Raw genomic sequence first — 17,649 nt, forward strand, 5'->3', positions numbered from 1 at the left:
GCATGACATAGATTTGCATACCAAGGAGGCAGTGTATGCAAATTGATCTTATGAATATTCATTGTGGATATCCTGAAATCCTGACTGACTGGGTTTTCCCTAGGACAGGTTTGGAAATCACTGGCTTAAAGAGCTCTAAATCTGCTTATTTGCTTATATTTGTTGATTTGGTGCAGCTTTTGCTACAGTTCACTCCTGAAACCTGTTGCGATGGCTTGCTGAAGTAGGAATAGGGGGCAGGTTTTAAAGTGGTTTGTATCTTATTTTGCTGTCAGTTTGAACAATGATGTATCAGAGTGGTACTCAGTAGTGTCATGGGTCCCACAAAATTCAACACTTTCTGTTATTTTGTTCAGTATTTATATGGTTCCTTTCTGTGAAAGGCTTCATGCGCTGAACATTGATTAAAGGATTTGTACTGTTGATATTCTTTTATTCTCCTAGGGGCTCATTTTCAAAGCACTTAAGATTTACGAAGTTCCATAGGTTGCTATGGAACTTTGTAAATTTTAGGGCCCTTTTACTAAGCAGTAGTTCCACCCCCAGTGCAGGGGGTTACCGCCGAGTTATACTTGGACAAGTGTTATACTTACTGATAATGATCTGGAGAAAGGGGCAATAAGGAGGTGATCAAATTTGTTAGAACAGTAGAGCATTGTGAGGAATAGCAGGAGAAGCTTATTATAGTAGGAAAGTGGGTATCTGAATCGCAAATTAAATGTACTATGGACAAGTACAAAGTGATGCACATAAGGGGAAATAATCTTAATTACAGGAACACAGTGCTGGATGGCATCCAGCACTGTGTTCCTGTAATTAAGATTATTTTCCCTTATGTGCATCACTTTGTACTTGTCCATAGTACATTTAATTTGGCGTCAGACATCTCTGTCCAACTTTTTTGGCAAGCAAACCGCTCTCATGTAGTAGAATCCATCATATTTCATTTGGAGATTTTCAGTGATCGTGAAACTTATTCACCCTTAGGAACAGTTTTTCACCTTTGTGTAGTGTTCCGCTTTGGTGAGTTACAACTCTGAGAATCTACTACTACTTATCATTTCTATAGCACTACTAGACGTACGCAGCGCTGTACACTTGAACATGAAGAGACAGTCCCTGCTCGACAGAGCTTACAATCTAATTAGGACAGGCAAACAGGACAAACAAGAGATAAGGGAATATCAAAGTGAGGATGATAAAATAAGGGTTCTGAACAAGTGAATAAGGGTTACGAGTTAAAAGCAGCATCAAAAACGTGGGCTTTTAGCTTAGATTTGAAGACGGCCAGAGATGGAGCTTGACGTACTGGCTCAGGAAGTCTATTCCAGGCATATGATGCAGCAAGATAAAAGGAACAAAGTCTGGAGTTAGCAGTGGAGGAGAAGGGTGCAGATAAGAGACATTTACCCAGTGAATGGAGTTACCGGGGAGGAATGTAGGGAGAGATGAGAGTGGAGAGGTACTGAGGAGCTGCAGAGTGAATGCACTTATAGGCCAATAAGAGGAGTTTGAACTGTCCTTCACACTAAATTATTATTTTTATATTATCATTTCTTCTTCTTATTTACAAGATCTCTCTACCTATATACCTCTTTAATTGTTTTAATTACCCTGGTTTGTGACAACTTTTTTATAGTTAATGTACCAGAGGTAGTGTTGGGAATTGTATTAGTAGTAAGTGCTAAAGAGGGGCATTTTTGATATGACATTTAAATGGTGAAATAAGTGTTTACCAGAAAACGTTTAAATAAATAAACGTGTTCTGATATTTGAAAATACGAAAACTGCAGACATAGAGGTTCTGAAGTAAACGTGTCCGCCAGTCAGAAATGCACTATGCAAAATGTGCAACAGCGGTACTAGTCCCTGTGTTGGGAAAATGTCCATGTCAATGGCAAGATGTGCAAGATGTGTATATATACCTCCTTCACATGGAGGAATATTCCTCAGTGTGGCCAGTCATGTCTCTTTTTGGAAGGAGCTTAATTTCAGTGTGCCAGAGACAGAGCTCGTGGTCATAGAAATTTTCAAGCACCACCATCACCAGCTGCCCCACAACGTCTCCTTGAGGGCATGGAGATTAATTAGATGCAGCCTGGCAAGATGAATGTGAAGCCTTGAGTTCTTGATTTCTCATATTTTAAAAAATTTAAATGTGAAAATTTAATGAATACTAAAAATACACTGTAGATCTCATATAATATGGCTCAATATAATGTCAGTAATAACATTTGCAAGGGTTGGACCCTATTGTATTTTATTACATATTACACTGTAGACCCAATGTAAAGCAGATTGATAGTCAGATATCTTGGACACCAGCGTCCACGTTATATGGGGTCTACATTGTTTTTATTTATTTAGACTTAGCTGACAGCTTTTCATTGCTAGCCTGTCAATCACATGCTTACTATTGTCACCAAGCTTTGAATTTTATTCCCATGATAACTTTATTAGAGTAAAATTAAAATGAAGATAATCACCTTGAGGCTGAACTTCAGCTGGACATATCCTGGTATCTTTAACCCAGATGTTTAGCCATCTTATTCGTTTAAATTCAATTGCTGAATATACTAACCAGCTTATATTCGAAAGACGCCCATATTTCGACCCAAATCGGGAGATGGGCGTCTTTCTCCCGTGGGCGAACAAATCGGTATAATCGAAAGCCGATTTTGGTCGTCTTCAACTGCACTCCGTCTCAGGAACGAACAAAGTTGATGGGGGCGTGTCGGAGGCTTGGTGAAGGCGGGACTGGGGCGTGGTTATTGGCCGAGGAGAGAGTGGCATCTTTAGCTGATAATCGAAACAAGAAGGGCGTTTTTAACGAGAATTTGGTATGCTTTATTTGGACCCTTTTTTTTCAGGTCCAAGTCCCAAAAAAGTGCCCCAACTGACCACATGACCACCAGAGGGAATTGGGGATCACTTCCCCTGACTCCCCCAGTGGTCACTAACCCCCTCCCACCAAAAAAAACACACTTTACAAACTTTTTCCCAGCCTGTATGCCAGCCTCAAATGCTGTACCCACCTCCATGACAGCAGAATGTGTTCTATCCTCTGACAGCCTTTCCCTGGTTCTGATGCGGGTCTCGGGTGAGTGTGACACCTTTTCTGTTAAGGGCACTGCAGAGTCACATCAGCAATGCATTGTGGTGGGTGTAGAGTATTGGGCTCCGTGATTTTACTAGCTTGTGTTACATGCTCACGATGTTGGTAGTTGGTAGGCTCTACTCCCATGGTGCTTTTCCCTCTGCTTACTGGGTCAGAGTGTGCCCTGTTTTGTTTCCGGTAGTCCATGAGGTAGTGGCCATTTTTGTAAGACCGTTTTAGATCCCTTTCATGTGTTAGCCACGTTACAGAACTTAGTTCTTACCTTCAATGTTGCTGAAAGAGGGCATTATACAGCATTCTGCCAGCTCTGACCTACTGCTCTTCTCAGTACCAGGGAGACTCGTTGCCAGTGGGGCACAACCTCTGATCTGCAGTTAACTGTGAGTAAACGTGCTTATTCCAATAAAGGACGTTTTCGGAGACAATAGTCTTCAGGTGTCAACTGGTGTGCCAAGATTATACAGCAGCAACAAGTCCTAGAGGCCTGAGTGTATGCAGGTCCTTGGAGCACTTTTAGTGGGTACCGCACTGCACTTCAGGCAGGCGGACCCAGGCCCATCCCCCCTACCTGTAACACTTGTACTGGTAAATGGGAGGCCTCCAAAACCCACTGTACCCACATGTAGGCGCCCCCTTCAACCCTAAGAGCTATGGTAGTGTTGTACATTTGTGGGTAGTGGGTTTTGGGGGAGGGGGTTGGGGTCTCAGCACCCGTGGTAAGGGACCTATGCATGTGGGAGCGTTGTCTGAAATCCACCGCACTGACTTCTAGGGTGTCCAGTTGGTGTCCTGGCATGTCAGGGGGGCGAGTGTACTACGAATCCTGGCCCCTCCCAAGACCAAATGGCTTGGACTGGGACGTTTCCGAGCTGGGCGTTTTTAGTTTCCATTATTGCTAAAAAAAAACAAACGCCCAGCTCGGAAACAACTAAATCCATGGCATTTTGGTCCTTACAAACCGTATTTTCAAAGCGGAATATGGGCGCCCATTTTTTCCAAAAATACGGTCTGTCCCACCCCTTCATGTACCCACTTTTTGGACATAGACGCCCATGGAGATGGGCGTTCGTGTTCGATTATGCCTCTCTAAGGGTCCTTTATCAAGCCATGCTAAAAAGTAGCCGGTGCTGGTGTCAGCTCATGGGTTTTCCTTGCGCTGTGGCCACTTTTAGCGCAGTGGTAAAATGGACACGTGGCATATATTTTGTAATGGGGGGGGGGTCCAAGAAAACAACAGGGCAACCGGTCTGCAAACTCCAAAATGGAACCACAAAAGAACAGATTGATAAGAGAGAAATATTAATTTATTACATTTTGGGCTGATTCTGAATATTTTTGTTATTTAATAAATTAATATTTCTCTCTTATCGATCTGCTCTTTTGTGGTTCCATATATTTTATAATGGTCATGTGGTAATTTCCCCATTAGCGTGTTGCCATTACCGCGGGAGCCCTTGCTGTCACCTATTTAGGAGGCAGTAAGAGCTCCAGTGCTACTCCTGCACTAATCAGGTAACGCATAGTAATGTGCCCACGCTACTCAATTAGCGCAGGCACGCCTACTCTCCACCCCTGGGCATGCCTCCGGTGCTGGAAAATAAAAAAAATATGTTCTAGTGTGGAATTAGTGGGCACTAAGTGGAAAACTACCCTGTGATGTTATGGCATGTCCTGTGGTAGTGTTCTTTTATCGTGTTATTGGCCCACGTTAGGCCTATCGCGTCTTAGTAAAAGGACCCCTTAGTGCGTAACTAAAAGGGGGTATACACATTGGCAGATCATGGGTAGTCTATGTACGTGTCGCCATGCTATGCGGATAACATATAGAATACTGTCAGTTGTGCATGTAACATGGCATATTTAGGTATGTCAGCTTATGCCAGCATTGACCTGTAAGTGGGTGCGCCTAATTGTGGCACTCCTTAATGGCTTAGGCATACTCTGAAGCCTTTATAGAATTGGTACCCCATTGTGACGCATAATTTAAGGCATCTTTATGGAATTATGTCCCCTGACTTAAAGTTTTAGAAAAGCAAATTTTCCAACCAAAACTTTTTAACAGGAGGCATTCTGGTCCATCAACCGCCTGGAGACCTAGGTGGTCCAGGTGGCTCCAGTGCGAAGGTGGAGCACTTCTTTAGTTGATTGAAGGACTCAACTTCTAGCCCTGGTTCATCCTTGGCTCGCAGCAGTGCTGCTTTGTGTTCCCTTCATGGCCTCTGGTGGGCCGAGTGCTTCGCAGGATTGCATGGTCTTGCTGGTGGCGCCAAATTAGCCCCGCAGACCTTGGTACACAGATCTCCAGTGGCTGCTGGTAAGTGACCTTCTTCCTCTGCCCTTGGGTTGTGGGCTCCTTCAGCAGGGGCTGGTAGACATAGAGGATCCGGATCCCTTTTGGCCATTGACAGGCGGTGCTTAGAGAAACGTTGGTTTTCTTCCACAGTGATTGCCACCCTGTTGCGGTCCAGGAAGACCTCCATGTCCCTGGCTTTTATCATGGGTTTTTGATTCCTGGTACAAGGAATGAACCCTTTCCCCTTGGAGGACTCAGTTTCCTGACATTTTGGGGTTCCTGTAGCAGGGCCTGGAGCAGAGGCTCGCCTTGAGCTCCCTGAGGGTCCTAGTGGCAACGCTTTCCAGTTTTCGGAGGAAGGTGAAGGGCACCTCTCTGGTTTTGCACGGGGAGGTGGCTCATTTCCTGAAGAGAGTGGGGCACTTGCACCTTCTGCGTTGTTCGTCCTTCCCTTCATGGGTCCTCAATTTGGTTCTACGGGTGTTGTCAGAGGCGCTGTTCTAGCCCTTGTGTTTGGCTTCCATCAAGGACCTCACACTTAAGATGGTGTTTTTGGTAGTAATCATCTCTGCTTGGAGGATCTCTGAAATTCAGGCCCTATCGTGCTGGGACCTGTATTTGTCCTTTACAGAGGATTCGGTATCCTTGCATTCAGTCTCGTTCTTTCTGCTGAAGGTGGTGTCTCCGTTCCATGTGAATCATGAGGTGTGTTTGCCCTCCTTTGGGGTGTGAGGTTCTTCTTCTCCAGACCAGAGGCTCCACAAACTGGATGTCCAGAGAGCACTTCTCTGGTAACTGAAGGAGACAAATGAGTTTCATCTCTCTGATCACTTATTTGTGCTCTTTCATGGCCCTTGGAAGGGTCAGGTGGCTCCAAGGTGTCTATTGCGAGGTGAATTAAGGTGGCTATTGAGTCTGCCTACATTGGTATGGGTCATCCAGTGCCTCAAGGACTGAAGACCCACTCGACCGGGGCTCAGGCGGCATCGTGGGCAGAGTCCTGGGCTGTTTCACCTGAGGAGATTTGCAGGGCAGTGAATTGGTCTTTGATCCATTCCTTCGCTAAGCACTATGTGTCTGCTTCAGTACATCGCACTGGTTCAGGACAGTGCAAGCTGAAGCTAAGAAAGAAGAAATTATGTCTTACTGATGATTTTCTTTTTTTCAGTCAGAGTCACTGTTCTGAAATCCCACCCTTGGAAGACCTCGGCCTGGGGTTCTGAGTAAGACCTGATAAATTGGCAGCCATACGAGGTTCCTGTGATATGGCTGTTCCCTGTTATATGCAAGGTAGTGAATGCCACTCTGTGGTTTTGCTCAATTACTTATCATTGCAGCTGCAGTGGTTGATGGGCCTGGGTGTGTTACAGAAAGGGACCATCTGCTGCTTGGGCAGATGCATACTGGATTCTTCCAAAGAGCACTACAGATTATAGCTAGTGATGCCACTGATTGAATTCAGTTTTCACTACCTCCATCTGCTGGTGGGAAGGGTATCACCTGCTGGTTCAGAACAGTGACGCTGACTAAAGAAAAGAAAATTATCAGGTAAGATATAATTTCTCCTTTTTTTGGCAACCATTTTCTGCTCACCTTTATATCCATTATTCATATTCTTTTTTTCCAGCCTCTCTTTCTTTACCTGGCCTACCAGTCTGTCCATGCTCCTCTCCAAGTCCCTGAGGAATATGAGGAACCATACAGATTCATTGAAGATAAGAAAAGGCGCACCTATGCAGCGATGGTATCTGTCTTGGATGAAGCAGTGGGAAATGTTACTGCAGCTCTAAAAATGTATGGATTGTGGGAGAATACAGTTCTAATATTTTCCACAGGTACAGAATCTTCAGTATATTTACATTAACATCTGTTTTTACTTTGGATACGAGATAAATTCTAGAGTAACCAATATCAAATGAAATGCTTTCTGAAAAATCTAGAGATGTCATCTCAAATATCTAAAAATGATTGTTTGGATGCCACTAAGAATGTGCAGATTTACCAGAATGCTATTTGTTAAATATAAAACTAATTAAAATTCACAACATTTTAAAATATGTTCTTTTACATAAATCCATTGGGCTCCCTCCAGTGGATAAAAGAGGCATCAACATGTATCCACACTACCCATATATTGCAGCTGGCAAAAGATATGTATATCATTTCACTGTGTAAATCAAATATATTAAAAAGCAGCGGTCCTAGCATAGACCCCTGAGGAACCCCACTAGCTACCCTTCTCCATTGTGAATACTGCCTATTTAATTCCACTCTCTGTTTCCTATCCTTCAGCCAGTTTTTAATTCACAATAAAAGAGGCATCAACATGTATCCACACTACCCATATATTGCAGCTGGCAAAAGATATGTGTATCATTTCACTGTGTAAATCAAATCCATAATGTGCAAACTGTATGGATTTATTATATATATCATGCTTATTCAAACACGTATTCAAAAGAATAATAAATCACTTCTAAATATTCAAGTGTCCAAAGGTGCTTCTCTCCCTACAAGTAGAAGAGTGTTAAAATGCACTCCACTTACTGCAAAGCTTTTAAATATCTACGTGAACTCTTTTTTTTTTTTTTTTTTTCATTTAGATTTTATAGTAGTGCCAGCAAACGTTTTAACCATAATATCAAGTAACCATACTATTATTTAGATTTCACCAGTCAATATTCAAAACAATTTAATCAGTCAGGAGAGGCTTCTGCCTGGTTAAATTGCTTGTGGCCAGCAATCCTCACGCATCTCCTAGATAGGATTTTAGATAGTACTGGGGAGGAGTCGGCTGTCTTGGTACATGTGGGTACCAATGACATAGGAAAATGTGGGAGAGCGGTTCTGGAAGCCAAATTTAGGCTCTTAGGTAGAAAGCTCAAATCCAGATCCTCTAGGGTAGCATTTTCTGAAATGCTACCTGTTCCACACGCAGGGCCAAGAGACAGGCAGAGCTCCAGAGTTTCAATGCGTGGATGAGACGATGGTGCAGGGAGGAGGGTTTTAGATTTGTTAGGAACTGGGCAACATTCTGGGGAAGGGGGAGCCTATTCCGAAAGGATGGGCTCCACCTTAACCAGGGTGGGACCAGGCTGCTGGCGTCGGCATTTAAAAAGGAGATAGAGCAGCTTTTAAACTAGAAATGGGGGGAAGGCCGACAGTCGCTCAAAAGCGCATGGTTCGGGATAAGGTATCTTGCAAGGATACCTCACAAACAGGGAAGATAGTGTAAAAAGATGTCCTATTTTACCTGTGCTGTACTGCCTCCCATCCCCCTCTGTCTTTTCTGTACCTGGCTGCTGGTCTCTGCTGATAGCCACAGACAGGAATGCAGACTTCCTAGCTAATCACAAACTGTGATAAGCTTTCATTACCATGGCAGCCCAGTATCTGGAATACACATCTATCTTCAAGTTACATGAGATGGTCAAGACAAATGTACCAATAGGGTGTTGGCAGGACACCTATGGAACCTTCGATTGGTGTGAGAGAGGGGAGCAGTGACGACATCACTTTTACTATAAGAATACCTGCAGACAAAGACATCTTAAGAATCAGCCATTTTTGTAAGAGAGTTTTTCTGTCCTGATTCAGGGCATCATTGCTAATTGGCTATTCTCCAGGAAATATATTTTCCCTTCTTTATTTCTGCATTGTTTTGGGTAAGAACTATTTCTTTATAACAGAGAACTGTCCTCTCTCTTCTCTTTATATTTTATTTCACTTCAGGGTCCCTGATATTTCCTGCTAGTGGTCTCTCCCTCTAAGAAAGCATGGTCTCAGAAAACATGCGCTGATTTCTCTCTCATTTTCTTTCTTCTCCTTACAACTGTTCTTTATCAAATTAGTCTGATTGCCTATTATTATTACCTAAGCTATTGATATTAGATTCTGTAAATGTGATATTATTTTTCCAAGACTTTCAAACTGATATTTGAAGTTGTGCTGGTGAGTACGAATAAAAACAACTTCTAACTCTCTGATTCCTTTAAACTTCTTCTATGATATTTTTCTTCATTTTGGTAAAAGGTAACTAGCATATAAATGCAGCCCAGTACAATAGGGATTGTGGATAGTGAGGATGCACAACAGACCATGGCAGGCCAGGTGCCCTTAAATATAACTAAAGATCAGAAAAAAGATGGCAAATCAATAGTGTCACGTACTAAGCATCATGCAAATAGGAACAACAAACATGCTCTGAAATGTCTATATGCAAATGCTAGGAGTCTAAGAAATAAGATGGGAGAGTTGGAATATATTGCAGTTAATGAAAAATTGGATATAATAGGCATTACTGAGACCTGGTGGAAGGAGGATAACCAGTGGGACACTGTCATACCGGGGTACAAAGTAAATCGTAGTGCTAGGGTGGACCGGACGGTGGAGGGGTAGCATTGTATATTAACGAGAGCCTTGACTCAGATTACAAATTCAACAGGACACAAATCACACCTTTGAATCATTGTGGGTTGAAATTCCATGTATAAAAGGGAAAAGGACAGTGATAGGAGTGTACTACCGTCCACCTCGCCAGGATGAGCAGGTAGACGCAGAAATGATAAAAGAAATCAGAGACGCAAACAAAATGGGCAATGTAATAATAATGGGTGACTTCAATTATCCAAATATAGACTGGGTAAATGTAACATCGGGACATGCTAGAGAGGTACAATTCCTTGATGAAATCAAGGACAGCTTTATGGAGCAGCTGGTGCAGGAGCCGACGAGAGAAGGAAAAATTCTAGACTTGGTCCTTAGTGGAGTGCATGATCTGGTGAGGGACGTTATGGTACTGGGGCCACTTGATAACAGTGATCATAATATGATCAGTTTTGATATCAACCTTGAAGTAACTATACACAGGAAGTCAAATACGTTAGCGTTTAACTTTAAAAAAGGAGACTATGATAAAATGAGAAGAACGGTGAAAAAAAAAACTTAGAAGGGGCAACTGAGAGGGTAAAAACTGTACAACAGGCATGGACGCTGTTCAAAAATACCATCCTGGAGGCCCAGGCCAAACATATTCCGCGAATTAGAAAAGAAAGACGGAAGTCCAAAAGACAGCCGGCGTGGTTGAAAAGTGAGGTGAAGGAAGCTATAAGGGCTAAAAGAAATGCCTTCAGAAAATGGAAGAAGGAATCGTCTGAAAATAACAAGCAGCATAAGGAGTGTCAAAGTAAACGCAAGGCGCAGATAAAGAAGGCCAAGAGGGATTATGAAAAAAAGATAGCATTAGAGGCAAAAAACATAGTCAAACCTTTTTTTGTTATATTAAAAGCAGGAAGCCGGCAAAAGAATCGGTTGGGCTGCTGGATGACCGAGGGGTAAAAGGGGCGATCAAGGAAGACAGAGACATAGCGGAGAGATTGAATGAATTCTTTGCTTCGGTCTTCACTGAGGAAGATTTGGGTAGGATACCGGTGTCGGAAATGGTATTCCAAGCGGACGAGTCGGAGAAACTTACTGACTTCACGGTAAACCTGGAGGACGTAACGGGGCAGTTCAGCAAACTGAAGAGTAGTAAATCTCCTGGACCGGATGGTATTCATCCTAGAGTACTGATAGAACTGAAAAATGAGCTGGCGGAGCTACTGTTAGTGATATGCAATTTATCCTTAAAATCAAGCGTGGTACCGGAAGATTGGAGGGTGGCCAATGTAATGCCGATTTTTTAAAAAGGTTCCAGGGGAGATCTGGGAAATTATAGACCGGTGAGTCTGACGTCGGTGCCGGGGAAAATGGTAGAGGCTATTATTAAAAACAAAATTACAGAGGACATCCAAGGACACGGATTATTGAGACCAAGTCAGCACGGCTTTTGTGTGGGGAAATCTTGCCTGTCCAATTTACTTCAATTCTTTGAAGGAGTAAACAAACATGTGGAGAAAGGGGAGCCAGTTGATATTGTGTATCTGGATTTTCAAAAGGCGTTTGACAAGGTACCTCATGGAAGGCTACAGAGGAAATTGGAGGGTCATGGGATAGGAGGAAATGTCCTATTGTGGATTAAAAACTGGCAGAAGGATAGGAAACAGAGATTGGGATTAAATGGGCAGTATTCACAATGGAGAAGGGTAGCTAGTGGGGTTCCTCAGGGGTCTATGCTAGGACCGCTGCTTTTTAATATATTTATAAATGATTTAAAGATGGGAGTAACTAGCAAGGTAAATTTGCTGATGACACAAAGTTATTCAAAGTTGTTAACTCGCAACAGGATTGTGAAAAATTACAAGAGGACCTTATGAGACTGGGAGACTGGGCGGCTAAATGGCAGATGACGTTTAATGTGAGCAAGTGCAAGGTGATGCATGTGGGGAAAAAAGAACCCGAATTATAGCTACGTCATGCAAGGCTCCAAGTTAGGAGTTACGGACCAAGAAAGGGATCTGGGTGTCGTCATCGATAATACACTGAAACCTTCTGCTTAGTGTGCTGCTGCAGCTAGGAAAGTGAATAGAATGTTGGGTATTATTAGGAAAGGTATGGAAAACAGGTGTGAGGATTGTATAATGCCGTTGTATCGCTCCATGGTGCGACCGCCGCATCTCAAGAAAGATATAGTAGAATTGGAAAAGGTGCAGCGAAGGGCGACTAAAATGATAGCGGGGATGGGACGAGTTCCCTATGAAGAAAGACTAAGGAGGCTAGGGCTTTTCAGTTTGGAGAAGAGACGGCTGAGGGGAGACATGATAGAGGCATATAAAATAATGAGTGGAGTAGAACAGGTGGATGTGAAGCGTCTGTTCACGCTTTCCAAAAATACTAGAACTAGGGGGCATGCGATGAAACTACAGTGTGGTAAATTTAAATCAAATTGGAGAAAAGTTTTCTTCACCCAACGCGTAATTAAACTCCGGAATTCATTGCCGGAGAACATGGTGAAGGTAGTTAGCTTGGCAGAGTTTAAAAAGGGGTTAGATGGTTTCCTAAAGGACAAGTCCATAAACCACTACTAAATGGACTTGGGAAAAATCCACAATTCTAGGAATAACATGTATAGAATGTTTGTATGTTTGGAAAGCTTGCCAGGTGCCCTTGGCCTGGATTGGCCGCTGTCGTGGACAGGATGCTGGGCTCGATGGACCCTTGGTCTTTTCCCAGTGTGGCATTACTTATGTACTTATGTAATCCGTCTTTATTTAGCAGCACTTAGCCAGGCAGGGCCACTGAATATCGGAAACTAACTGGCCGTGTTGCAAGTGAATGATGGGGGCAGAGTTGAAGACAAGAGTTATGTGGGTTTAGAAATTCACCCCACTCTCTCTTACTGGAGCACAGGTGAAGAAGGTATTCTGGTTTTATTTTAGCTAAAAGTTGTCCCTCAGCCTGTTTCACTAGATAATGTTTTATCTGTTGATATTTGTAAAAGTCCTTCTGCTTCTGTTGTGATAGCTTTCTAAGATCCTCGAAAATCAGGTAGTGACCATGTTCTAGAAACTGGCCCAAACATTTAAGCCCCATCTTCTCCCATCTAATATAGTGGGCAATCTGTTTGGAGCAGAAAAAAGACAGCTTTGTGTTTTAGTGGGCTATATACAAATTTCAGTCATCCATTTTTCACAGATTCTAAGAGTAGGTGCAGTAACATAATAAGTGATGGCAGATAAAGACCTGAATGGTCCATCTGCCCAGCAGTCACACTCATTATATGATTAAGTCAACAATGAATGTGACAATATATACTTGGAAAAGTAATGGAAGCGATGCTGAAGGAAAGGATAGTGAATTTCCTGGAAGCCAATAAGTTGCAAGATCTCAGACAACATGGTTTTACCAAAGGGAAATCGTGCCAAACGAATCTCATTGAGTTCTTTGATTGGGTGACAGGAGAATTGAATCAGGGATGAGCTATGGACGTCATCTACTTAGATTTCAGCAAAGCTTTTGACACGGTTCCCCACAGAAGGCTTTTAAATAAACTGGATGGGCTGCAGATAGGACCCAAAGTGGTGAACTGGATTTAGGAACTGGTTGACGGACAGACGCCAGAGGGTGGTGGTGAATGGAGTTCGCTCGGAGGAGGGAAAGGTGAGTAGTGGAGTGCCTCAAGGATCGGTGCTGGGGCCGATTCTGTTCAATATATTTGTGAGTGACCTTGCCGAGGGGTTAGAAGGTAAAGTTTGCCTATTTGCGGATGATACTAAGATCTGTAACAGAGTGGACACCCCGGAGGAAGTGGAAAACATGAAAAAGGATCTGAAGAAGCTAGAAGAATGGTCTAAGGTTTGGCAATTAAAATTCAATGCCAAGAAATGCAAAGTGATGCACTTAGGGAATAGAAATCCACGGGAGACGTATGTGTTAGGCGGCGAGAGTCTGATAGGTACGGACGGGGAGAGGGATCTAGGGGTGATAGTATCTGAGGATTTGAAGGCAACGAAACAGTGTGACAAGGCGGTGGCCGTAGCTAGATGATTGCTAGGCTGTATAGAGAGAGGTGTGATCAGCAGAAGAAAGGAAGTGTTGATGCCCCTGTATGTCGTTGGTGAGGCCCCATCTGGAGTATTGTGTTCAGTTTTGGAGGCTGTATCTTGCTAAGGATGTAAAAAGAATCGAAGTGGTGCAAAGAAAAGCTACGAGAATGGTATGGGATTTGCGTTACAAGACATATGAGGAGAGACTTGCTGACCTGAACATGTATACCCTGGAGGAAAGGAGAAACAGGGGTGATATGATACAGACTTTGACAGGTATTAATCCACAAACGAACCTTTTCTGGAGATACGAAGGCGGTAGAACGAGAGGACATGAAATGAGATTGAAGGGGGGCAGACTCAAGAAAAATGTCAGGAAGTATTTTTTCACGGAGAGAGTGGTGGATGCTTGGAATGCCCTCCCGCGGGAGGTGGTGGAGATGAAAACGGTAACGGAATTCAAACATGCGTGGGATAAACATAAAGGAATCCTGTTCAGAAGAAATGGATCCTCAGGAGCTTAGCCGAGATTGGATAACAGAGCCGCGGAGCTGGTGGTTGGGAGGCGGGAATAGTGCCGGGCAGACTTATACGATCTGTGCCAGAGCCAATGGTGGGAGGCGGCTATATGCTGGGCAGACCTGTACGGTCTGTGCCCTGAAAAAGACAAGTACAAATCAAGATAAGGTATGCACAAAAAAGTGGCACATTTCTTGGGCAGACTGGATGGACCGTGCAGGTCTTCTTCTGCCGTCATCTACTATGTATGTTACTATTACGAGTCTCTTTAGTGTTTCTGGGACATAGACTGTAGAAGTCCACTTGACTTTGTCCTTATGTGCCATCTACTGGAGTTGCAGTCAAACCCACTCCAGCCTATCCGAATACATCTTGTCATTTGTGGGACCCAGACTGTAAAAGTCTACCCAGCACTGTCCTCAGTTCCAGCTACTGAAGTTGCCATTGAAGTCCTTTCCAGCCTATCTTAAACTTTTCATTTTTGTTTTATACCATCTATTTTGTAAATAAAGGTCCTCTGTGTTCATCCCATACCTTTTTGAATTCTGTCACTGTTTTTGTCTCTACCACCTCCCTCAGGAGGGCATTCCAGGCATCGACCACTCTTTCCATGAAAAATAATTTCCTGACATTACTCATAGTCCTGCAACCTCAGTTCATGTCCTCTAGTTTAGTTTTAGCATTTCCCTTTCTGTGGAAGAGATTTGTTCCTATAGTAATACCTTTCAAGTATTTAAATGTCTGTATCATATCCCCCCATTTCTTCTTTCCTTTAGACTATACATATGAAATGTGAAATGTAACACAACATTTGTAACTGTCAACTAGAACAAAATTTGTAAGCCACTTTGAACCGAAACTTGTTTTTGGATAACAGTGGGATACAAGAATGTATAAATAAATAAATATTCAGGTCTTCCAGTCTCTTCTCGTATGTCTTTTGACACAAACTGCATATCATTTTTATCGCCATCCTCTGGACCATTTCTAGTCTTTTTACATCCTTAGCAAGATGTGGCCTCCAAAATTGAACACAATACTCCAGGTGGGGCCTCACCAGTGACTTGTATAGGAGCAGCAACACTTCCTTTCTTCTGCTGGTTACTCCTCTCTCGATGCAGCCTATCTTAAACTATTTTCCATTTCCTCCTTTAGTTCAAACCATACAAGATCATGGTCTAACCACATTATACTTTCAGTTTTACACAGTTATTCTTGGTGTAGCACAAGTCCAAGAAGAAAAAAAAACCAGAACAAACAAAAAAAAAACAAGATAAGAGTTTTCTTACAGCTTTAAATGCCAGAGTTAACAGCTGAGATAATCAGTTCCAAGCTGCAGGGTTTCCAGCTCTCAGCCAGAGCTGCAAGAAAATTACCCTCCAGTTTTTCACATGTTTTCCTTCTTTGTAATCCATGGCTGTGTTATATTTATTAAACACAATCTTCCTGTAGATTTTCTTTCCTCTTCTTTATGTACTTTTGCCTCCTGGGGTTTAGGTAAGGCAATGGGGAAGGCCCCGCCCTCTTGAAAGGTTCCTCCAAATGGTCTTGCAAACACACTGTTAGCAAACAGAAGAATGAAATAGCTTTTTCAAGGCTCACTTCTGTTCTTGAGTCTCAATGTCATTTCCTCAATAGGATTTCAGACTATCTCAATCTCTTCAGGTTCTGAAAGTACTTCTGCTTCTGCTGAAAGCTCCCACCTCTCTTTTCCAGCCCAGGGGATGTATCTGTTATAGTTCCAGCATGACTGATCAACTCTCAAAGTCCATCCCTTGGACCTGGTTCTTCCTGATAGGCCAACTTCATCTCGCTCTTCTATTGGGTGATGGGGCCAGGAGCTACACTTCCCATGATTCATAGGGCCCTCCTTTGCTGGCTGCACTGCTCTGCCTCAGTAGTAGCTTTTCTATCTACTCCTCCCCTGAGGCATATAGGGGGGTCTTTTACTATAGATTAGCTTGAGTTATCTGTAGCAGGGCCCATAGGAATAAAATGGGACCTGCTGTAGATATTTCAAACTAACCTTTAATAAAAGACCTCCATAGTTGTTCCTCTCTTCAGCAGTTAGCCACGAGTCTTGCTGCTATTCTCTCAGGTAAGAGTTTTTCTTTTCTTTTCTTCTGCTGTCTTGCCACTGTCCTGATATATGTTCCCCTATTGGAATGACATTGAGGGGCATAATCGAAAGGGGCGCCCAAGTATTCCTGAGGACGTCCTCGCCGGATGTCCCTGCGAAGGGGCGGGAAACCCGTATTAACAAAACAAGATGGGCGTCCATCTTTTGTTTCGATAATACGGTCGGGGATGCCCAAATCGCGAAATTTAGGTCGACCTTAGAGATGGTTGTCCTCGGTTTTTGCCGATAATGGAAACCGAGGACGCCCATCTCAGAAACGACCAAATCCAAGCCATTTGGTCATGGGAGGAGCCAGCATTCGTAGTGCACTGGTCCCCCTGACATGCCAGGACACCAACCAGGCACCCTAGCGGGCACTGCAGTGGACTTCAGAAATTGCTCCCAGGTGCATAGCTCCCTTACCTTGGGTGCAGAGCCCCCCAACCCCCCCCCCCAAAACCCACTACCCACAACTGTACACCACTACCATAGCCCCAAGGGGTGAAGGGGGGCACCTACATGTTGGTACAGTGGGTTTCTGTTGGGTTTTGAAGGGCTCACATTTACCACCACGTGTAACAGGTAGGGGGGATGGTCTTGTGTCTGCCTGCCTGAAGTGCACTGCACCCACTAAAACTGCTCCAGGGACCTGCATACTGCTGTCAGGGAGCTGGGTATGACATTTGAGGCTGGCATAGAGGCTGGCAAAAAATATTATTACAGTTTTTTCTTACAGTGGGAGGGGGTTAGTGACCACTGGGGGAGTAAGGGGAAGTTATCCCCAATTCCCTCCGGTGGTCATCTGGTCAGTTCGGGCACCTTTTTGAGGCTTGGTTGTAAGAAAAAATGGATTAAGTAAAGTCGCCCAAGTGCTCGTCAGGGACTCCCTTCTTTTTTCCATTATTGGTTGAGGACGCCCATGTGTTAGGCACACCCCAGACCCTCCTTCGCTACGCGTCTGACACGCCCCCGTGAACTTTGGTCGTCCCTGCAACGGAAAGCAGTTGAGGACGCCCAAAACTGGCTTTTGATTATGTCGATTTGGGTGACCCTGGGAGAAGGACGCCCATCTCCCGATTTGTGTCAAAAGATGGGTGCCCTTCTCTTTCGAAAATAAGCCTGATTGTCACCCTCTCCTTGTTCTTCATAGTGGGACCCAGTCCCCAGTTACAATGCT

General features: G+C 43.6%; 1 protein-coding gene across 1 annotated transcript in view; it reads left to right on the plus strand.

Moving 5' to 3' along the window:
- Positions 1–17,649, plus strand: part of LOC115463050 (arylsulfatase B-like) — a 188,165-nt gene that overhangs the window by 80,235 nt on the left and 90,281 nt on the right. The window contains exon 4 of the mRNA XM_030193236.1: positions 7,039–7,246. Within this exon, the coding sequence (XP_030049096.1) occupies positions 7,039–7,246 (208 nt within the window). The remainder of the gene's footprint in view (positions 1–7,038; positions 7,247–17,649) is intronic.

Source organism: Microcaecilia unicolor, chromosome 2 (genome assembly GCF_901765095.1).
Source record: "Microcaecilia unicolor chromosome 2, aMicUni1.1, whole genome shotgun sequence".
In the NCBI taxonomy this organism is placed as follows: Eukaryota; Metazoa; Chordata; class Amphibia; order Gymnophiona; family Siphonopidae; genus Microcaecilia; species Microcaecilia unicolor.